At 40.2% G+C, this 24,581-nt stretch overlaps 1 protein-coding gene across 1 annotated transcript in view; it reads right to left on the minus strand.

Moving 5' to 3' along the window:
• Positions 1 to 5,182: 5,182 nt before the first annotated feature.
• TNKS (tankyrase) overlaps positions 5,183 to 24,581 on the minus strand; it is a 210,691-nt gene continuing 191,292 nt past the window's right edge. Inside the window, exons 21-27 of the mRNA XM_047092410.1 lie at positions 22,746 to 22,866; positions 21,429 to 21,526; positions 19,787 to 19,861; positions 18,821 to 18,926; positions 18,052 to 18,238; positions 15,240 to 15,396; positions 5,183 to 5,688 (exon numbers count right to left, since the gene is read on the minus strand). Of these exons, the coding sequence (XP_046948366.1) occupies positions 5,602 to 5,688; positions 15,240 to 15,396; positions 18,052 to 18,238; positions 18,821 to 18,926; positions 19,787 to 19,861; positions 21,429 to 21,526; positions 22,746 to 22,866 (831 nt within the window). The 3' untranslated portion in view covers positions 5,183 to 5,601. The remainder of the gene's footprint in view (positions 5,689 to 15,239; positions 15,397 to 18,051; positions 18,239 to 18,820; positions 18,927 to 19,786; positions 19,862 to 21,428; positions 21,527 to 22,745; positions 22,867 to 24,581) is intronic.

Below are 24,581 nucleotides of genomic sequence, written 5' to 3' on the forward strand. Positions count from 1 at the left end.
TGTTAGACATTTAGCCAAAGCACAATTACAGGTTAAATATAATCATAAAGATGTCTTAAATAGAAACCCACCATGCAGGCAGGTGACGTTCCTTGATGCCCTCGTTTGGAAAGTAGAGGGCGAGGAAAAAAGGTCTTCTGTTTCACGGGAAAGACAGTAAAGACTAGAAGAATTTACATGCTGTAAGCGATTTCCCATGACCAAATCGATAGGGTTGCCAGATTTAGTAAAACAAAATAAAACAAAGCAAAAAGCCAGGATGCTCAGTTAAGTTTGAATTTCAGATAATGAGAAACCTTTTTCTTTTTTACTGTATATATGTGCCAAATAGTGCATGAAACATATTTAAGCTAAAAAATTATTTACCTCAAATTCAAATGTAACTGGGTGCCTCGTATTTCATCTGGCAATCCTGCAAACGGACAAACGCAAAAAAGCAAAGCGAGGGGACTGGAACCCCCTGCCACTGGTGGGTCACAGAGAGACTAAAAATAAAAACAACACCAATAACGAACCAAGGCGTCACTACAATGGTTACTCACACAGACCAACATCACAATGGGAACATATGATCACTACTCCAAATGCTGTTGCCAGGAAACACTCTTAGATTTCCTCAAAGCTGGTTTTGTAAATGTTGAGAAACCTTGTTGATAAAAGTACCTTTATAGTTTGTAGCTATCAAAGACAAATACCACTACCACTAAGACCGGTGATGTTGAAACAATGGAAGCAGAAGCAGGTATTGTATGCACATGAAGAGCTTAAATATTTTGTGTAATCACTACAATGGTTACAGGGTCAAGGTCATCCTCTAGGTCTAGGCTATTAGCCTCAAAGAGTTTGGTTCCGCTTGTACTGCTGCGTGTTCTCGCTCCTCATCCTGAAGCTTGGGAGGGGCATGGGAGCGTGAGAGACACCCCACTACCAGAGTTTTCCTGTGTTTCTCTGCAAACACTCTCAATCAACAAAGGGCTTTCAGGGCTGCCTGAGGAAATGCACAAACAGATGAAAAAGTAGCAAAACAATCTGAATTGTGGCGCATGAGAAGTCTGGGTGAGTGTGACAATGTAACGCGGGAAAGAAAACACGAAGGAGGAGCCCAAATGCGACACCCCTGCGGCGTGACTGTTATTTCAAAGGAGGCGGGACCTCTGGCGGATGTAGAAAATGGGTCGCACGGCGAGCGGCTTTGGTCTCATGGGGTATAAAAGCTGGGGCTTCCTACTGCCCTTCACTCATAACCATGGCTTATAATTTAAAATGATGAGAAAACAGCTTGGGGAACGCTCAGGCTCCACGTGGTATCACTTCGTGAGATGCTGCTGTGTCCCCCTCCGCCGCCCCCTGCCCCCCCCCCCCGCCCCCAAATGCTAAGTTTTGAAATCCTGCTAGCACTTCTTTAAACCAGAATATCTGGTCGCCGAGGAATTTCAGGCATCGAGAAATCAGGGGGGATTGATTAGATCCAGTCCGTGGCATGTAAGGGAGCATCGGTTGTGAAATACGTACCCTCATCAAATCAGCTTTATGGGTGTGACATACACGAGACATGCCCGACTGACACCTTTCAAACACTGAGAAATGGAATTCTAACTTCTTTATTAGGCTATAAAAGGTTAAAAAGTTTTTGCCACAGTTAAGGCTTTTTCTTAAGAAGAAACATTTAATTGTCTATTAATTTCAGAATGCACAAGGTATCTGAAGACGCCTCACTTTCCAGGGCGGTTTTTCAAAAAAAGCACTTCCTGTTCAGGTGCGAGATGTGTCCAACCAAAGCTCAAATATTATCTTCACAATTACGTTCTTTTCCTTTTTCCGTCACTGACTGACACTGAACAAGTTTGAGTTTAGTCTTTAAATGAATTTCTGACACATGAAACCCTATCTTAAGGTCGGCTTGGAGTGTTCCCCGCATGACCGGAGTCCATAGCTCTGTAGGAGACAACTGCCCAACGAAAAACACAGCAAGAAGGCCGCTTATCCCACATCCTCATACAAGCGGGCTCTGGCCACACTGGAGGCAAGGTGCCCGAGGACACACCCACTTCTTTTCTCAAGGCTCTTTACAGGATTCCAGAGCACGCACGTTGAGAAAGGGGGGGGGAGGGGGCGAGCAGTGGCCAATAACCCCGTGAACTTGGCAGGTGGACTGAAATAAAGAAGAACCCAGGCAACTTCGTGCATTCTACTGCTGCCCTTCCAGAGCACACTGAAGCGCTATTTTTTGTATAAAGGCTACAATAACAGAATACTAATCTATATTACTTTATTTGCCACGTTCAGGCATTTCTCTCTCTACATCAATGCACTTTGCTATTTTGAGAGCAAAGGGAAATTAATCTAGCCGCTGATGTCAAGCTCCAGGAGCACAAGGATGCTGTCATGAAAACATCCTGGTATTACTTATTCTATTTATGTTACTGAAAAGCTAGAAATCCCGAATTCCAAGAAGGAAAGGGTAAGTAAGAATCCTGGTTGTACTGCTATTATTTTGCATAGAAGTAAAACTCTGGTTTCCATGCTGTCATTTGTTAACCGATTGGCAGGATCTTTGGAGCAGAGCACAGGAGGCCGCATACCGGATCTGGTCATGGTATGCAAACAGAAGCACAGTCTCCTTCTGCAAGACTCAAGATGAAGAAGGGAGGAAGATGAGTGGGGTCACAGGTAACTATTGGAGCTACTCAATTCCAGACTAGCAACCTGAGGAAAAGGGAAGAAGGCCAAGTGCAAGGAGAGAGTGTCCAGAGCACTTAACTTACGAGTTAAGAACCCAGCCGGCAATACCCAGTAAACTGGAAGCATCAGGTCTAGAAGATTTGACTTTAGAACTGCAGTCAGGCTGGTGGAGGTGTGCAGATTCTCTCTTCCATTTGGTTTGGGAAAACAGAAGGGCCATTTCAGGGGAGGCCACACTGAAGTCCTCAACTTGCTAGCGCTCCTACAGAAGTGCGTATACAAAAAAGTAAATGGATTTCGGCCTAAGTTAATGCCATGCTTTTATATTCCAAAGGGGTTTTCACACTGCTATGGATGGAAGTCCCAAACGTAACCAACTGGTACTAGCTTGTGGGCACTCATGATGACCTTTGGTTTTCAAGTTTTGAAAAGATGTATTTGGCTCCTGTGAAATATCAACGAACCCATTCTCTTGGCAGATGAATAATACATACACATTCTTTCGACAACTACTATGCACTTGGATCATTACAAGACAAGAAGCACTGCAAATGTCTTCCTTACACAAGTACCTTTACTCGGCACACGGAACATCAGATACGGAACATCGGCGGGTTAGATACTGAGCCACAGGTGGACTTCTCAAGTGTAAGGCTGAAGTTTAACACATCCATTAATCTAGTTAGTATGATGGAAACAACATATAACCACGGTTGAGCAGTGGCTTATCTTTTTAATAAAGCTATAAAGCTTTTGAGATCTATACCATATTCACCCTTTTACTGAACTAAAGATCACAGCTGTGTTTACCATTTTAAACTATTTCTAAGTGGGGAGGCAAGTATTATACACTTTCACAGCTACTGAAAACAATACAGATGCCATTCCTTCAACCCACTGTTACACATGGCAAAAAAGAAAGGAAAGGAGGAAAAAGGCCTTCTTAACAAATATTAAACTCTGAAGCTTCGTATGGAATTCTAGTGCTATTACACAGGTAGCCAAGACACGAACACCCAGCTTGGGTCACTAAAACTTCAATAGAAGCAACAACTGAGGCTAATTCTTGATTTCATTTTGAGGACCCATGCAAGATTCTGCTATAAAACTCAAACTAGTTCCCGATGCCTAGTTCTAGCACTGGACTCAAGCCAAAAAGAAAGCTAAGTGTATACTTTAAGAGCCTATTCTAGAATTTTTGCATGTAACCATTTTATTTTCCTTTAGGAAGTAAATGAGGTCACAGCTTAATCAGCCTGCATTAAAAAATAAACCGGTTTTCAGAAATTGAAGTTGAAACGGCAAGTTTGTTGTCACACTGTTTCTCCTTTTCTTTTTTTTCCTAACCACATTTATGTTACTTTTGCTTCAAAACTGAGAAGATGCACAGCGTGTCAAAGTAAGTGAGTTAACGCAGTCAATTCGATATTCAGTTCGGGTGAAAAGGGCGAGTGTAAAAACTAGAATGGGTAATCTTTTACGAGCGTTGATGTGCACCGGGCAAATATTGATTAAAACATGCAAAACAAAGTAGTAACTTCCTGCAGAAACAGTATAGTATTTCTCCACCTTCATTTATAAAAATAACCGAAAAGAACTTTGGTTTCAGTTTTTGTTCTCCTTGTCTGTTAAGAAGTTTGAAGAAACGGTTCGGAAACGTCGTGCAGGGACCTCTATAAACTATCTGAAGCACCTCACTCAAAATAAGCCCCAATCTGGAGTAAACACAAAAGTCCCTGCACATCTATCTACTAAAGACGATGTGAACTTTAGCTTTTTGAACTGGAGAAACCATGAAGATTTTTGTGACTCTAATAGAGTACAATAATTCCACTCAATTTGGAAATAAGGCAGCTAATTTCGGGGGTGACTCTTCCGGCGGTCCGGATTAGGCGAAGAGAAGTACTTTTTCTTGGAGGAGGCCCTGCGAGCCTTTCCTACGACGGTATCCTGCAACCACGTGCTCCTCCCACGCGTCAGTGGGGTCCCCCACACCGTCCCGTGGTGTTTCCTGAGCTCCGAGACACATCACCCCCCACCCCCCTTCCCCGGCTGCGCTCTTCGGAGGTCTCCGCACCAGGCGCCCTCCCAACACCTCGAAGGCTGGAACGGGAAGAGCAGGGGCCCACAGCAGCTTCCACTTTTCTGAGCTAGCGAGCTCCTAAGTCAGTCTGACCTGTGTGCCTTTCCCTTGTAAGACTGGCCAAGTCATAAAAGGAAACTAAAACCTGATGTTTTTCCTTCCCCACCCGATTTACAATGATACGAAGTACAGATACAAAATAGATCAGAGTGAAAAAAAAGGGGGAAACTAAGTCTTGCTCAGCCAGAAGCTCATGTTGCATTGCTAATGATTTTAGTCAGTGTGACTTTGTGCAAAATATCCTCGAGAAGGCTCTGGCTCATTTTCAAAGTAAACAAAAACACATACCAAAAAAAAAAAAAAAAACCAAAAAAAAGAAAAAAAAAAAAAAGGAAAAGGAAAAAAAAAAAAGAATGATGCATGTTTATAAAACATTTAAAATGAGCCTGACATAGGTATTTGTTGCATACACGTGCCATATATAACAAAGCAAATGTAGTGTGTAAATTGTGAAATTTGGGAAAGTATGTTTTGTTTTTCCATTTCCAAGCCCAGATCAAAGCAATCTTGTTTTAGAAATGGACAATTGCAATGCAAATGAGCCTGAGATATGTTAAAAGGCCGCCCCTGTAAACATTTCCTCAAAGGGAACAGTAGCAGTTGAGTATTTATCAGTTACTCATACTATATTCATCACTATAGCAATGCTTTATAAAAGACAAACAGCTTATTTCTAGGCTGTCAGGGATTTACGGAATATTGATTTTGTTGGAAACAATCCACTGTAATCCAGTCCCAAGTTTAAATCCGATCTGGCTTTTCCCTGGGGGCCTTCACTAGGTCTTCTGCTCCGCGGCTGTGGCGGTTTGCGAAGGAGCTTCCGGCTTCATGATCTGGTATGTGATGAGATACTCTGGGTAGGCCTGCAAAGGACCGGAAGAAAACAAATCACTCCTTTGGCAGGTAAGATATTAAGTGGATGTCTCGGAGGCTGTTGATCATCATCAATATTCTATACATACCCAAAGCCTGCAAAGACCAGCCAATCAACAGGTGTCTAAACCTGCCCACCCCCCCCTGCCCCAAACATACACGATCTACCTGTATCTTGTACATAAATGTATCTAGACCCTATAATCGAGAGAATGGTTTTAATGTTATTTCTACTTTGAGTACTTTAAAGTGCTGCATTCACCTGTCATGCACATGGCATTAATGGGAAAGCTAAGGCAGGAGATAATCTCTCTCACCTCATCTAACGTGGTGCTGTCACACAGCATGTGTTTAAGAAGTTTGTTAAATGAAAAAGTAATTTGGCTGAACCGATTTCAAACTAATTTCAAATTAATTAATGACAAATAGAACCTACTGAACTAGAAGCAGGAAGAATGAGGCTTGTGGAATCACTAGTAATGTAGAGGCAACAGTTTGGAGATAATGTTTAAAAGGTGACTAATGAAAGGTAACATAATGGTTCAGATTTAGGCCCTCCACCCCGTATAGTCTCTTTTGTCTCTTTTTCTTGCAGTACATAAAATGAAAGGCTCAGGATCTGGAATGGAAGGAGTACTTCTTAGGGGAAGTTGTTACCAACCTTCGCCAGACAACTGAGTGGGGGGCAAAACCCCCTTGTAGTATGTGTACTACACAGGAGTTCTTCAACCCTAAATATAATGACACAGCTGGATGCAGTATTTCAGAGAGGTCTGGGCCTGCACACTACTACTCTTTGGTGAGGTAAATGTTTCGGGGCCCAAAAATAATTTGCTGAATGCGGACTTATAAATTACTTGTATACAGATATGGAATAATATAAAAAAAAAGATGAAAAAAACTAGACTTTCAAAAAGATACATGACCATCTATGTTCACTGCAGCATTATTTACAGTAGCCAAGACAGAAGCAACTTAAGCATCCATCGATAGATCAATGGATAAGGAAGGTGGTGTGTGTGTGTGTGTGTGTGTGTGTGTGTGTAATGGAATATGACTCAGCCATTGAAAAAAATGAGATCTTGCCATTAGTGACAATATGGATGGCCTCAGAGGGTATTTCCGGAGTGAAGTAAGTCAGGCACAGAAAGACAAATACCACATGCTTTCACTTATATGGAATCTAAAAAACAAAACAAAACAAACACAAGAAAATGCTAGCAAACCAAATCCAACAATACATTATAAAAGTCATTCACCACAATCAAGTGGGATTTATTCCTGGGTTGCAAGGGTATTAATATTCACAAATCAATCAGTGTGTTCCATCACACTAATAAGAGAAAGGGTAGGAACCATATAATCATTTTGATAGATGCAGAAAAAGCATTTGATAGAATACAACATCCATTTATGATAAAATCCCTCAACAAAGTAGGTTTAGAGGGAATATACAGCAACATAAAAAAGGCCAGATATGAAAAGCCCACAGCTGATATCATCCCCAATGGGGAAAAACTGAGAGCTTTCCCCACACGATCAGGAACAAGACAAGGATATCTGCTCTTTCCACTTGTATTCAACATAGTACTGGAAGTCCTAGCCACAGCAATCAGACAACACAAAGAAATCAGAGGCATCTAATTGGCAAGGAACAAGTAAAACTTCCACTATTTGCAGATGACATTATTATGCTACATTCTATACTAATCTATATTTAGAAAACCCTAAAGACTCCACCCCAAACTGCTAGAATTGATAAATGAATTCAGTAAAGTTGCAGGATATAAAATCAATGTACAGAAATCTGTTGCATTTCTATACTCCAATAATGAAGCAGCAGAAAGAGAAATTAAGAAAACAGTCCCATTTATAATTGCACCAAAAAAAATAAGATCCCTAGGAATCCAGCTTGTAATAACCAAAGAGGTGAAAGACCTGTATTCTGAAATCTATGAAATGCTGGTAAAAGAAACTGAAGACAAAAAGAAATGGAAAGACATTCCATGCTCATGGATAGGAAGAACAAATATTGTTAAAATGTCTATCCTACCCCAAAGCAATCTACACATTTAATGCAATCCCTATCAAAATATCACCAACATTTTTCACAGAACTGGAACAAACAATCCTAGCATTTGTATGGAACCACAAAAGACCCTGAATAGTCAAAGCAATCTTGAAAAAGCAAAGCAAAGCCGGAGGCATCACAGACTTCAAGCTATATTACAAAGCTGTAGTAACCAAAACACTATGCTACCAGCACAAAACCAGACATACCGATCAGTGGAACAGAACAGAAAACCCAGAAATAAAGCCACAATTATATGGTCAATTAATCTTCAACAAAGCAGGAAAGAATATCAATGGGAAAAAGGTAGTCTCTTCAATAAACAGTATTGGGCAAACTAGACAGTAACATGCAAGAAAATGAAACTGAACCACTTTCTTATATCATACACAAAAATAAAATTCAAAATGGATTAACGACCTAAATGTGAGACCTGAAATCATAAAAATCTTAGAAGGGGGCACAGGCAATAATTTTTCTGACATTGGCCATTGCAATTTTTTTCTAGATATGTCCCCTGAGGCAAGGGAAACAAAGGCAAAAATGAACTGCTGGGACTAAGAAGTTTCTGCACAGTGAAGAAACAATCAATAAACCAAAAGGCAACCTATGGAATGGGAGAAGATATTTGCAAATGACATAGCTGATAAAGGGTCAGTATTCAAAATACATAAAAAACATGCAACTCAACACCCAAAAACCAAATAATCCAATTTAAAAAATAGGCAAAAGACATGAACAGACATTTGTCCAAAGAAGAGACATCCAGATGGCCAACAGACATGTGAAAAGATGTTCATCATCACTTATCATCAGGGAAATGCAAATAAAAACTATAATGAGATAATACCTTGTACCTGTCAGAATGGCTAGGATCAAGAACATAAGAAACAACAGGTGTTGGCGAGGCTGTGGAGAAAAAGGAACTGTCATGCACTGTTGGTGGGAATGCAAACTGGTGCAGCCACTGTGGAAGACAGTATGGAGGTTCCTCAAAAAATTAAAAAAAAGTACTATGCTATGATCTAGCAATCACACTACTGGGCATTTATCCAAAGAACACAAAACAGTAATTCAAAGGGATATATGCACCCCTATGTTTACAACAGTATTATTTACAATAACCAAGATAGGGAAACAGCCCAAGTGTCTACTGGCTGATGAACGGATAAACAAGAAGTGGTGTATGCATACACGATGGAATGTTACTCGGCCATAAAAAAGAATGAAAGCTTGCCATTTGCAACGACATGGATGGGACTTGAGAGCATAATGCTAAAATGAAATAAGTCAGTCAGAGAAAGACAGATACCATAGGATTTCACTCGTATGTGGAACTTAAACAAAACGAATGAGCAAAGGGAAAAAAAGAGAGAGGCAAACCAAGAAACACCCTTAACTATAGAGAACTGATGGTTACAGAGGGGCAGTGGGTGGGGGGATGGGCGAAATAGGTGACGGGGATTAAGGAGAGCACTTGTCGTGATGAGTACTGGGTGTTGTATGGAAATGCTGAGTCACTATACTGTACACCTGAAACTAATATTATGCTGTATGTTAATTGACATTTAGATAAAAACTTAAACAAAAAACCCTGAAACAAACAAACGAACGAATGAACAAACAAACCAACCCAGCCTCACAAATGCAGAGAACAAATTGGTGGTTGCCAGATGGGAAGGAGGTGAGGGGATGGGAGAAACAGGTGACAGGCATTAAGAGGTACAAAATTCTAGTTATTTAAGTAAGTTGTGGGGGTGAAAAGTGCAGCATAGAGAATACAGTGGATAAACCAGAAAAAAACCTGCACTGTTGAATATTTAAAATGCAGAAATAAACATGCGATTGACTGACTGGATTATTTCTAATTTCACATCTGATTTTTAGGAGGCAGAAACTGTTACAGGTCTTTGCCTCCACTTTCCTCATCTATACAGGGGAACGGTAATAATACTAAGATTTTTGTAAGCATTGAATGCAAAGATCTTAGAATAGGTTTGGCCGACTAAGAATTTGGTATGTGTAAATTGTCACTATTAACATTATTATCATGATTTATTAAAGACATAAGGATAAACAATTAAAAAAAGACCCCTCCTGAGGGGGTCTCAGCAAGAATAAAAAATGTAAATGTGTCTTTAAAAGTTATAACTGTGTACATGTGTAAGGAAACACTATCACTCATAATATGTTTCCAAAAATTCTAGTCTGCTCTGATTTGGTGTAAAAACAGCAATGGTTTCTATCTTCTTAGTACCTCTAGTTGGAATAACACAATTAACAATCTTCATCTCTCCTGACTTTCCAATCTGAAGCTTCAATAACTAAAAAGTTTGTAGTCTTATTTTATTATGATTTGAACACTGCTTAATTCTTGAAATGGTATTTTAGTCAACTAGTTACTAAAACAGGCTAGGTCAGCTAGTCTCCTAATTCTAGAGTTTGAATAAAACTCTAGGAATTGAAAAACTCTAGGAAAGCTCAAATACCGCTGGAGAAATGGACAAACTGCCCAGCCAACTAGATGGTTAAATGGTCAAGAAAAGTATTTATTCACCACCAATATACATGTATTGAGCATCTCTATGTATAAAGTACTCTACGGTGAGATAAGGTCCTTTGCTGTCAAGAAGCTTCCAGTCTTGCTTGGGAAGGTAAGTCAGACCCAGAAAAAGAAGGATTCAAAAACAACCCACACTGGCATGTGCCCAGTGTCAAAAATGAGTGTGAAGCACACTCCTACTTCTTTTTGTCCCAGTGAAATTTAGTATCTACCATACCTTGTGTGACACATTCGTTTTGCTTGCAGAAAAGCTGCTGAAGCAAAGGAGTTGGTAATGCTAGTGTTTACATTTTGGTGGTGCACTATTTAAGGAGATCCCTCTCACATGTAAATTTTAGTCAGGCAGATTCTAAGACTCCAGTGGTATGAATGATTAAGGGCCCTGGTTCCTAGTGGTTAGGCTACCGCACTGTTTGTGTGTACAGGCTGATTACAGACATTCAAGTCCAGAGGGATTTAAGAGAAGGGAATTATTTAACTGCAGGAGCAGAAGGGCGCAGGATCAACCACCGAGTGTTACTTCCTGTCAAGTCACTTTATATCCATGCTGGTTATAAAAGCGTGGAATGTCTTTTTTTTTTTTTTTTTTTTTTTAAGTTCCTGTAAGAAAAAATTCAACAACCACTTTGGTAACTGACTTTCAGGAACTGACTTCCAGGAAGTTCTAACTGACTTTCAGGAACCATTCCTTAACCCAGATCCCTACTGTTATCTAAACTCAAATGCTTTCAGTTTATTCTTCACAGGGATGAAGAAGAATCATGGTCTCTTGAATAACTTTATATATTTGAAAATCATGCTATAAATTATTATACAATTTTCTACTTTCCAGGTTAAATAACTACATTGTTCGTGTCATTTCAGTAAAATAAAGGCTAAATCTCTGTAGCAGCCAATGGCCAGAGAATACCTCTCCTTTATGTCTAATTTAATGTGATGCTTAAAGTACAACATACAAAAATACTCCTGACATTTTGAGTCCAGCCATATACTAAAATCAGAACCACTTTTCTTCCAAGCATAATTTTGAACATATCTTTTCAATTCTAAAGAAAGAAACAATCTCACCAATGATGAATGATACTCCTTAAATCAACCCTCTGAATAAAACATTTGTGTGTTCTTGAAAGTGTTAGTACTAAGGGTGAAGGATGATTTAAGGTATAACAAAGAGAAATGAAATAAAGTTACCAATGGAAAACTTCACCCAAACTTTAGGAGAAATGCCAAAATGGAAACGGAAAATGACTCAATTACTAGACAATACACTTAACAATATCCATGCGGGCAAGTATGCCTTGAAATAAAACAACTATTACCTGCGTTTCATTGTTGAAGGAACTTTTTTCTTTCAAATAGACTTGGACTACATCATTCTCTAAAATTCTCTTAGCAACAGATTGTAAACAAGTTATCAAGCCAAATTACTCAGGAAATGATGATTGATCAGCAAATATCAGAAACGTAAACCTATTATTTTTGAAGTAGCCCTTATTATTTCTTTACACCCAAATATGAAATACATTATTCTTACCATAGGTAACTTTCTTGAAAAGTGTATGGTGAAGACCACTGAAATCACCTATAATCTCAATACCCTTAAGTTTTGGGGTTGACTCCATTTAACATAAATCACGTAAATGTATTTTTTTAAACTCACAGGCATATAAATATACTAACACCTATTTAATCATTCTCCTTGTTGAATATTTAGGCAATTAAAATTTTTCATTATGGTAATCAAGACAGTGATGAACATCCTTATATGGTTTTGTGGGCTTGTGTTTTTTTGGTGGTGGTCATCATTGATTATATTGAATACAAATTTATAGAAGTAGAATTACTGGATCAAAGTGAAAGTATTTTCTCTCTGATTTACACAGAAAATTTTGACAAATTTGTTCTTTGGCAGTTTTTAAACTTTTTATTTGGAAACAAATGCAAACTTACATATTAAATTGAAAAAATTAAAATGTCACCAAAACACCTGTACACCCATTACCCATATCCATAAAATAAGCTTTTATTTACCCCTTTGCCTTGTCATGTACACTCTCATGTACACTCTCCCCAACCTCTAGGGAGGTACTAGGGAGACAGACACACACACCCATATTTTCTTTGAACCATTTGAGAGTAAGTTCTATATATCATCATAGTTCTTTACCCCTAAATATGCCAGTATTTATTTCCTAAGAATAGGGATACTCTCTTACATAAGCACAGGATCAACAGTATAATTTTATGCTAATACTTTAATACCTATCCTTCATATTCCAATGGTCTTGGTTAAATTTTTTAAAAAGTTTAATTTATTTTTGAGAGAGTGTGATAGAGTGGGGGAGGGGCAGAGAGAGAGAGGGAGGGGAAGAGAGAATCCCAAGCAGGCTCTGCACCATCAATGCAGAGACCAACACAGGGCTCAAACTCAAGAACCGTGAGATCCTGACCTGAGCCGAGAGATCAAGAGTCACATGCTGAACCAACTGAGCCATCTAGGCACCCCATCAGTGGATTTAATGATGCTGTTTCTCTTCCAATACCAGATCCAACTTGGGGGAAAGACCTTACGTTAGTTGTCCTATCTCTTGTGTTTCATTTAATCTGTAAAGTTTTTTTTTTTATTAAAAAAAATTTTTTTTAAGTGTTTAATTTTTGAGAGAAGGAGAGAGAGACAGAGCGTGAGCAGGGGAGGAGCAGAGAGAGAGGGAGACACAGAATCCGAAGCAGGCTCCAGGCTCTGAGCTGTCAGCACAGAGCCCGACAGGGGGGCTTGAACCCACAAACTGTGAGATCATGACCTGAGTCAAAGTTGAACCTTTAACTGACTGAGCCACCCAAGCCCCCCTAATCTGGAAAGTTTCTAAAGCCTTTCTCTTTTATCATATTTACATTTCTAAAGAATCTAATCTTCCCACATTTTAATAGAAACTTTATTTCTTTATTTTGAGACAGAGAGCACACACCATGAGCAGGGGTGGGGCACAGAGGGAGAGAATCCCAAGCAGGCTGCGTGCTATCAGCACACAGAGCCTAATGTGGGGCTCAGTCTCCCATACTGAGAGATCATGATGTGAGCCAAAATCAAGAGTTGGACAGTTAACTGAAAGAGCCACCCAGGTGCTCCATTCCCATATTTTTTTTACTAGAACATTCCTCATTTTGATTAGACCAGGGTTATGCATTCTTGGCTAGAATACTGCATAGAGGATGTGCCCTTCTCAGAATATATCTGGAGGCCCACTCTATTTCTGTCTGTCCCTCATTAGTGATGTTAATTTCGATCATCTGGTCAAGGTGTTGGCCCCCTTTCTCCAATGTATCATTACTGTTTGCTTCTCCTTTGTAGTTAATGAGAACACCATGCAAATATCATTTTTCTTATCAAAATTATCTCCTAGATTTAGCATCCACTTATGATTCTTGCCACAGTGGTCTCAAGATGATGACTTTTCAAATCCTCCCTCCACATGTCCTCATCTGCCCTTGGCTTTCTACTGTAAGCAAAACCTTCTTTGCCCCTTCATTTATTTACTTACCTATTTGTTATCAGTATAGAGTCATGAATTCCTATTTTTCCCAGTGGCTTTAAATTTATTACTGTACTTATTTTGGTATTCCAACTGTTCCAGATTTGGCCAGTGGGAGCCCCTTCATGCTGGCCCTGTGTCCTTGTGACATGCCCTCACCACTTCATTCCTTTCTGGCATAACAGGATGGTCCAGGCTCACTTGTTCCTATTCTGCTTCAGCCCTGGAATTAGCTGCTTCTCCAGAGACGCCGGGTTCCTTTAAGTGGGGAATGGTATTAGAGACCAACCAAGGTCTAGGTCTGAGTATGTTCACCGCTATTGGGGTTTTCTTGTTTTCAGCAGACAGTGCTAAGAAATATATGTGAATATATGCTCATATACATACATACGCTTACATATACTCTTACCCACATACCTACACATAACATGGATTTACCAGTGCACATACATACATTAGAAACAATGAGTTCCTATCGATACCTCCAATTTCAGTCCATCTTTGCATTTTTTATGTCCCTTCTTCCACCATGAGAATCCCAGGTCCCCAATCAAACATCAACACATTTATTCATTTGTTCAATCCTACAATGCACCTAAAGGCATTTCATCGCTTTGCCCATATCCCCACCATCAACATGTCTACTAAATGGAGTTCAGGATTTGTGGCCCACGACTGATGGCATATAATACTGTTCTCATATGTTACTTGTACTTAATTTCTCCTTTCTCCATTTTGTTTTTCCTCTTCTCCATCAGAGTAGTTAAGGTATCCATTTGGAATTCAATGAAGTTCAGACAAACTGATCTTTGTTTTTAGACAAATCGGTAGGCATTTAGCAGTACTGTGAGAGTTAGGGACTTGGTTGAAAAATGACAGGAAGTTTTCCTGCTTTGTTGACAATTTTACTTTGGAGCCTTGGGCAGTCGGCAGAATTTAATGTAGCTTTACAACTCACAAAACTATTGTTCTATGTTAAGTGCCATGATCAGAAATATAGAGATTCAACTCATGTGACCAGCCTATGGCAAGGACATCCATCAGGAAAATTCTTTAGGGGCACCTGGGTAACTCAGTCGGTTAAGTGTCTGACTCTTGGCTTCAGCTCGAGTCACGATCTCATGGTGGTGGAATCGAGCCCCGTGTAGTGCTCTGCGCTGAGCGTGAGTGTGAGGCTTGTTTGGAATTCTCTCTCTCTCCCTCTTTCTCTGTCCGCTCCCCCTCCCAAATTAAAAAAAAAAGTAGTAAAAATTCTAAAATAAATACAATTTTTTTTTTTTTAAAAAAAAGGAAAATTCTCTAAACAGAAGTTGGTCTTAGCTCTCCTCGCACCGACATTTTAGCGACTCAGTTATGCTTATCTAACGAATACCATACCTGTTCACCTCTGTAGATGACATATTCAGCATATGCCAGCCCGTTCACACTTGGTCTCCCGATCACTGAGTGATGTCCTGGAGGGGCATGAGCCATTTTCATGGTGCTGAATTGCAGAAAGGATTTGCCAAGGGTCACTCTACAGAAAAGCATTTGTCTAAAGAAGAAAAGGAAAGAAAGGAAAGTGATGCTCTGAAGGAGGCACTCAATCTTAGAGTGATAAAATTGTTATATTTGTTGATTTTATAAAAACTATTTCACACAAGGCAAGCTAGTTTAAAATGTCACTTTCAAATATAAGTAGGAATGGGATGGGAGGTGATAACTGACTTACTATAAACAGTCAGCAGGCTCAATAGTTAGTTACACAACCAATGACAGCAAATCCCTGGTGAGTTTTGACTAGTGGGACAAGAGAAATACTAGCAAAAACTGAGTTCTAAGAGGATGAAAAGGAGGAAACTGAAGCAAATAAACAGAGGGCAGATGCATCTGAAATTAAGACTGGGTTTACTCATTATGAAGAAGTAAAAACAAGGATGAAATAAATAATAATAAAAGTGGATCATATACAAAACTACTTAGCTTAAATGTACGGCTAGGAATCCTCCTACTTGGGAGAAACACCAATTGGGGTAGATGTTAAATATTACAGAGAACACGAAAGGTTGACTGGGAAGAAGGTGTACTATATAAACTAGGGGTTGAGACGCTACGGCCTATGGGCTAAATCTAGTCGGCCACCTGTTTTTGTAAATAAAGTTTTATTGGAACACAGCCGCACATTTATTTACATGTCATCTGTGGCTGCTTTTGCACTACAAGGGCAGAGGGGAGTCACTGTGACAGGGATCATATGGCCCGTGAAGCCGAAAGTATTTATTACGTGGCCCTTTAAAATAAACGTTTGCGAACCTTTAATATACACTATCAACACTTCAGTCAGTGAGATTGGTCACACTTATGCAAAACAGTATTCAGTCAAATGGTTTGTTTTTAGTTACACAGTATGATCTCTGCATTATAACCAACCAGAGATATCATTTTGAGCCAAAACTGTGCCAGACCCAGTCTAACTGGGTCCTGCCTGGGTTTGCTTTTTCAGCATGATGTTACTGATGACCCTGTGGGGTGCTGGCTCAGTACCGGCTGCATCTCCCGCAGGTCCCAGAGGAAAAGGTTTGGCTCTGTATTAGAGGGAGATGTTTGAGCCCCATTTCACATTATGGCGGCACTTGGGGGTCACTGGACCTTGCCCGCCCACTGCCATGCTATTCTCAGTCCTTAGGTCACGCAGAGCTTGACCTGACAGGCCCCCACCTCCTGGCTTCTGCTTCCTGCCCCAGAGCTGTGGAGGCAGGAGAAAACGCAGGACCGGCCCACGAAGCGGTGGGCTGCAGACGGACAGGTGGAGGGTACTGGCTTCTGCTTGCTCACTCGCCAGCTTTGCGTGTTGTGCCGCATTCTGCAGACGCAACAGCTCCAGACACGGGGATACCGATGTCCCGTGGGGCAACTAGTGACAGTGCCAGACAAGGGCCAGCAGACAAATTCCTCTGTATCTTCCCATGATGTCCTATTCTGAGATGCAGGAGTTCACACAGCCTCTCTGCCGACGTCTCGCGGACTCAGCGACCACCTGCTCGTTATGAAACAGGCCAACTCACTGATGCATCATCTCACGGTCTTTGCTCTGCCTCCTTCTCCACCTCACTTCCTCGTGTGCCCTCGTTCCTGCCTCCCTGGTATCGCACTTGCCAAGAAAGCGTTAGTACATCAGCTTTTGCTTCAGGCTCTGTTTTCTAGGAAATCCTGGCTAAGACATAAACCTATGTGTCTAGTTGTCATGGGCAACTGCTCATCTAGGCTCATTTTTATTGTTTATTTAGGATAGGTTTGCAGCAGCAGAGAGTTTTTGCATGTTACGTATCCCTGGGAATTTTTGTGTATTATTAACCGTGGCGGCTTTAATAGAAAGACGGTTTTTTTCTGGACATACCGGATCCATCCTAGGACTGCTGACGGCTATAATTTTTTCATAAAGTAATGGAGGGCAGGAAGTTTTAAAGTCAAAAACTCTATGTATTTCAAGGCTATCTGGGTCTTTTTGAGCTTTCCTCTGAATTACAAGATCTGTAACTAACCTGGCTTTCCACCTGGTTAAAGAAAAATGCAATCAACGGCAATCTCTGTGATGTATAATTTGTTTGTATTTTTTCCAATGGCAGGGAAGAGAATGGCATTTTTTTCACTGACTTCAGAGACAGTGTACTATTATTCTCTTGAATTTGAGTTTTAAAATTCTATTTAAAAAGCTAATATTCGTTTGTTTACTATTAAATCCAAAGTTAATATTCTGCAATTAGACTTCTCAAGGCTGACTATATATCCTGCCTTAAACACTGCTAGCAACATCAGAAGGAAACTGAAGATTCAACTTGTTTATAGAAGTTGTGTCTTAGTTCAAATGTGTCTAATGCTCAAGGTTCTTCGACAGATAAAATTCTCAACCTTTTCTTGTTCTGAATCTGAACCTCAGCAAGTGACGCTCAGGGACCAAGTCCAGCTGGAGGGAGCTTCATCATAACCTATGACTGGTTGGCAGATACCTGGTTTTTCCCAGCCCCGCTGTTAGCTGTGCTGTCGTTTCTCTTCTTAGGACACAGGCTGATCAGCTATTCCCATCCAACCCCGAATCCGTGTGATCCATTATCAACACTGAGGATAACCTGTGACTTCAGCAGAGCCTGAGAAACTAATCCGGTTCGTGACCTGAGGATAGCAACCACTATACGAGACCCAAGGTGCTCACCTGTGACATATATAACACGAGCGATCTTTGTGCGTGGGACAGCCTGTTCCTCCGCCAATTCCATAAACATACTGGTTGCTTTTGGAGGAGTTTTCAGCAAAATAAATCCCGGCACCAAACATTCCTCCTATGTATGCATGTCGCTCATCAAACCCTTTATGAATAATGGCATTAATGAAAGGAGAACCTAAAAATACAAACACAGAAAGATCAGTTTTTGAGTACCTGTCTGGAGTCTCAATTAGCTGCAAACTATTTTGCACTTGGCACGTTAATATTAAGTAATTAGTAATGCACAAATGAAGTTGTAAGATGGTCTACCTTACATAAGTTATTATCTTGTACTAGAATCTTAGCAGGGACCTACGGTGTTCACCAAGCAAGGATGTAATATGGATTCTGCAGATGGCAGGAGATTTTAGATACCAAAGTACAATGCGGCTTTAAAAATATAGATTTTACACGCAACCTTACTTTACACAAAAACAGATAATCAGATAAGCTGAAGCAATTATGCTAAACTATAATAAAAATATTTCATCATCTAGATGGCTCAACTTGCAATATGAGTTCTAAAACAATTTCCGTGAAGTGATTTTCACTCTGCATGCCTTGGAAAGCCCGTACTAACACGCAATGCATTACAAAACTGGTCACGCAGAATTAAAACAAAAACTCAAAACCAGCCATTTTTAACGACACTGATACGGTCAATGACATCGGAATTCGCAAAAAAGCCCAGAGAGATAATGGCGGGCCTGACGCTCACCGTGAAATAGCATGCGCTCATTGTGATGGTTGTGATTCTCCTCAGACACTTCCTTTTGTCTGTGACAGAATCGTTCCCTCAACTTCTTGTTGACAACTTTTTGAATCTTTAAGGATGAGGAAGAAAGAAGCAAATGAGTGCAAAGAATGTCAAGTGGCAGTTTATAATTTAAAATGAAAAGTATGTTTTCTTTTAGGAAGGTTCAATTTTTGTTTGCTGAAAACATTACCTGAAAATGATAAAGTTGCCAGGTAGCATGACTAAGTTAACATTCTGGCTTTTAGTGACATAATTTTCAGCTCTGGCTTTTGTTACTCTGCACTAGACCTGGCTGTGCCTCAAAATCACCCAAAGAATTAAGGAAAAAACAGAGTTATTCCTAGACTCCTCCCAGGCTTGCCGAGTTTTAGGATACAGGGGCCTGCACATCTACCTTCTTCGAAAATCTTTCCAGGGAATTCTGACGTGCGCTGGTATAACTCAAAAGGGATAAGCCCGTGCTCAACAGATTCTACTCGTCTTTAGGACGCTCCCTTGAAAAAAGCACATCTATCCTATATTATTGATTGAGATACTGAGACGAAGAGATATATGCATTCTGATACAATCGCTGACTCAGACTGAAAATCCGGGCTCTGGACACTGCTCTGAGGTGGTGATAAAAATCACTGTCAGCTACAGTCTAAATATGTGGGTGGGCCAGGTCTCCTCACTGCCTCTGTACCAGCAATGGCAGCAGATCTAGACTCCAGTCTGTAGCTTTCCTCTTTCCACCCAGTCTCTGTTTCTAGCGAAGTATGGTCTTGAGGGGTCAGAGGAAGGTAACACCTGACTGTCAGGCAACAGATGACCCGATTAGCTTGGCAGTTTAAAAGCAGGAAGCTTAGAAAAAATTTGTCATTTTCTATATTTGATTTCAGGCACACCTTGCAATCTAATTTTCACCCTGAAATTTTAAAAACTTACTCGAATGACATTGTATCTGTTGAAGATGCCACCAGCATTACCACCATCTCTGTGTTCTCGAATCGTACTTTGCATCTATAGAACAAAATAAAATAACTTTCTGAAAAGATGCCAGTATCTAATTCTAAAGACATTCCTCTGTTGTTTTCAACATTCACCTTCTGTTATATTGTTTTACTGATGACTCTCAGACTCAGCACTAAGAAATAAACGGGAGTTCACTGTAAATCGTTCAACAAAGTCTAGTGGATGAGTATTTCTGATGAGAAAATAAGTCAGAAATACAGATATTAAACCTCTACATTTTCTTTCTTCCTAATAAAAAAAAAAGCTTTAAAAGCTTTTCCTGTCAGCACTGTGGGGAAACACAGAAATAAAACATCACACTAAGCCATCTCCATTGCTATTTTATGGTACTGAGGAGAAGCCACACCGGGGTTAAGTCAAACTTCAACTCCTCACATTCGATGAATACTCATTAAACTCATCAAACAAATGTGATTTTTAAAAATTAGTAAGTTTTTGTTCCCTAGGTGAGATACCCGTATTCTCTCTTTAATCTGGGATCTCAAAGTGCATCTGCACAGACAGACTGGGCGAAGCTGGATGACGTCTGCCCAGGGGGAGTAACCTTCTTCTGCGCAGTCCTTGCTCTTCTCCCACGCTCCAAATTCAAAAGAATGATGGAAAAGTAACATGTTTGGAAGACCCAAGTTCCTCACAGAATTGACTCCAAAGAGTTAATTCTCCATCTCACTGCTCTATCTGTGAAGGTATTCGTCACATTTTTGACAGTATGATCCAAATTTGCGACCAGTAAAAGAAGGATCAGGCACTGAGCTGCTAGAAGATCTGATGCTCTCCTGACAGACTGGCCAGGCATGAGCTGAAAGACCACCCTGAGGTAATAATGGTGCTGAACTTCCTGGGATGAGAATAATGTGATTAAAAGGCAGAAAATAAACAGAGAAAAATACGAAGGCATGCCTTCCTCTGCAAAATAACGGAATTGGTTAGGCAGCTTCTTTACTGTGACAATACCACTGGCACTGTGTTTATTAGGTGTAAGAAATGAGGCATGAGCCAGCGGTAGAGGGGGAATCTCTATGGCATCTGTCAAGCAAGAGGGGCATCCATCAGCCTCACCACGGTGCTTTCACACAGTGACCGAAGAGATAAAAGGTGACTCGAGGTATGAGGCAGATTTCATAAGCGCACACGAACATTAGGTGTACTGTTTTATAATCACATTTTATAACTTTGCATGAAAGTGAAAACAAGAGGATCTTTGCTATTCGTGAGGCAAGATTCTCACTCCCTATCATTCTTAGGTAGCATTTTAACACTGGAAGAAAACAGTTCTAGTAGGGCTCTTGTATAGCTTCAGGAAAGCCTCTACGATGAAAAGACACCTCTGGCCCCCCTACTGGAAACCCTAGGCTTATTAAGATGTGCAAACACTGTGGCATAGTCCTAATCCCGAGTCCTAGCTGAATTGGGCGATATGTCACCATAATGGCTAAGGGAGACAGGAAAATAGACAGGTGATCATAAATCACTGTAAGACCAACTTAGCTCTACTGGAAAAACAGGCTTAACCACAGATTTCAGGAAGAGAATGAAAAATTTTGCTGTACATTACCTCTTCTTCTACTGACTGATATTCCTTATCCTCTGGAGCAAGATCCAGCAAAATAGTTCCCTGATTAACACAGTGAAAAGTCAGATAAGGGTTGGTGCCTGTAGGAAAGAAAAATGAATACGTTAAAGTCCACACTCCTCGGCCTCAATTTTAGGGAAAACTCTGTCATAAATAATTGACATTTTGGAACAAGTCTCAATTATTTGCAATTCAAACCTAATACATAAGGTTATATTGAACAGTACATCCAAAGACAAGAGCAGGAATGGAGATGTGTTTGGGGATCAACTTTATCTGTTCTTACAGAGTTCTCCAGCCAGGGCTCAACAATTTTTTGTTGAACTGAATTCATTCATAAACACACATGAAGCTATCTCTGATACAAAAGAGAAACACACTGTGATCACAATCTAGTCAGGTCTAAAATGTATGAATTATCCTGTAGTAACTCTGTGAGATGGCTTGAGATGGTCACTTATAATCAGTTTAAAATACATTATTCTTGTTCATTTCATCATGCTTAATTTAATGCAGATAAATGAGCGAGACTTAAGTTCAAAACCTGCTAACACTTAGTTTCATGTTGCTCTTGCAATTTTATTGGCTGCAGAGTGGCTAATTCAAGTTTCTCCCTTTTCTCCCTTTACTTTCCTATTGTAAAAGCACTTTTAACAAATAGAAAAATGATAAAAATGGGGGCCGACAAAGGGGAAAGATAGGAGGCTTGTAACAGCAAAGTATGGTGGGAGGAAAAAGGCTGAGCTGACAACTGTGAGTGGGGAGAAAGGTTCAGGACGAGGTCAGAGAGAAAGGTCAGATTATGAAAAGCCATGTTACGAACGTCTGATTTTATCCTAAGAGCAACAGGATTCTGCTGAAAGGTCTTAAGCAATGGAGTGATCTGATCACACATTTTGAAAAGAGTCTTCTGAGTACATGCAGGGCAGGTACTGGAGGGGAGACAAAGGTGAGGGTCGGAGATAAGCTGGAAGGCGGTTGTGACAGTCAAGGAGACAGCTGACGGTGGCCAGGATTAGGTGACCTGTACTAGATTAGACAGCAGTGGGAAGCAGACAGAAGTGTAGATTCCAGACATGTTGAGGGTATAAAGTGAGAGGGGAGAGGGGAGAACGAGTAGACGGCTAGCTAGAGCAGCGAGGGGGAGAGCCATGTCCGTAACTAAGATGGGGCAGGCAGGAGGCGCTACACCAGCTGAGTGCATGCGCTCTGGGTTCAGACCACCTGAGCTCAGATGCCAGCCCTGACAACTTACTTGTTCCTTCTGAGATTTTACTGTTTTGTTTCCGAATAGCTTACCTTGTTGTCCACCTAAGAGTCTTTCTACTCCTTTGATTAATTTATGGCGGTGTCCATATGCATTGATGCCTATTTCTTTCAACTCCTCATGACCCATATCAGCCAGTACATCTAGTGTAATCTAAAAAAAAATGGAACAAAATTAATTGCTAAATCTTGAACTGCTCCTCAGTTCTTCCATTGGTCTTTAATGCTACAATATCCATCCAAATTAATAAATTCTTTTGTCTCCTTTATAAAACAACCTTAAAATTGTCTTGATAATTTTATCATTTTTTTTTGTTGTTTATTTTTTTGAGAGAGAGAGGGTGCAAGTGAGTGACAGCAGACAGAAAGAGAATCCCATGAGGGGCAGGGAGAGAGAGAGAGAGAGAGAGAGAAAGAGAGAGGGAGGGAGGGAGAAGTGGGGCTCACCCAAAGCAGGGCTTGTGCTCATCCCATGCGGGACTTGAACTCATGAACCGTGAGATCATGACCTGAGCCAAAGTCAGATGCTTAACCAACTGAGCCCCCATGTGCCCTTTATCAGCTTTTTACTCACATGAAAAACCCTCTGCTTCCAGCTGATTGTGAATTAAAATGGAAGAAACAATGCTGTACAAATATGGTCACTGCTGTATTTCCTTTTGATTATTTAATTCTACCACCTTTTGCTTTCTTCAAGACATAAGAGAGAACAACCAGAAGCATAAAATAGGGAAATACCAGGTCCCAGTATCCAGCAGGTAGCAGAGAAGAATGGTAGGGGAATGGGAGAGAGGTTTATTAGCACAATGAAACAGAATGTAGCAAAAGGAGTAAGCAGTTTTAGGTAAGCGGGGTTTATATCAAGATGAAGAAGAACTTCCCAGTGCTAAGAAATATTCAAGTCTGGAAAAGGCTGCCTTAGAAAGTGGTGAGATTCAGATGAGAAGTGTTTAGTTCAAGTACAGACCATTTTATGTAGAAGCTGTATACAAAATTCTGATTTGGAAAAGAGAGAGTAGATGGTTTTCAAGTTTTCTTTAAATTCCCAGATGGAATAGTCCCTGAAGCCTAACATTCTGTTGTTGTAAAAAATAGTGGTTTTAAATTTTTGGTTCTTCATCCCTGCAAATGGAGATGATTAGTTGGCTACCATCAGGACTCAAAATCGCCCATTTCCTTCTGTGGACGAACAGTTAACTGTGACTCTACCGCCACCCAGTGGCAGAATTCTGAATGCACAGGATGAAATCGTGGGCAACCACATTTCTAGGGGCCTGAACATGCAATTTTCTGGCTCAGAAGAAGCTGGCCCTCTGACAGTGCAGATACTACTTTACAAGATCAGCCTTTAATTTTATCTTTCCTTGAAAAACTGAGAAATCCTTTCAGAGACACCGTTTTCCCAACTCAAATGAGATGTGCTTTATCTATCTATAGCATTCTCTACCTTTTTAGTTATACATAACATTAAAAAAAAAAAAAACCTGACAAATTCAGCCTGGAGTTCTGCTGATTTTTATTGTCAGAATGAAGTATTTTATAATGAGTCTGATCTCAGTGCAGCAAGCATATACCACTCATTCTTTGGAAATAATTACTATATTGCTCTTAAGTGGCCATTTGAGAAATGATTGCTCCATTGTACAAAACGGGCAATTCGCTTCCAATCACCAAAAGGAAATTTTGAGCAGAGCTCTTAAAAAGCAACAGTTTTGAAATATACATCGTGGAGACAGAATAGTTCACACCATAATAGGAGCCTGTACATTTTTAGCTACATGTAATTTAATACGCATTGGAAGCCATGCACAAGGTTGACTACATTACTGATGTCTCAGTTTTTCCTTCTAAACTTTGGTTCAGATAAAG

The sequence above is a fragment of the Lynx rufus genome, unplaced genomic scaffold (genome assembly GCF_022079265.1).
Source record: "Lynx rufus isolate CCGP_SWC_20201006 ecotype Redwood Valley unplaced genomic scaffold, mLynRuf1.p SCAF_3, whole genome shotgun sequence".
In the NCBI taxonomy this organism is placed as follows: Eukaryota; Metazoa; Chordata; class Mammalia; order Carnivora; family Felidae; genus Lynx; species Lynx rufus.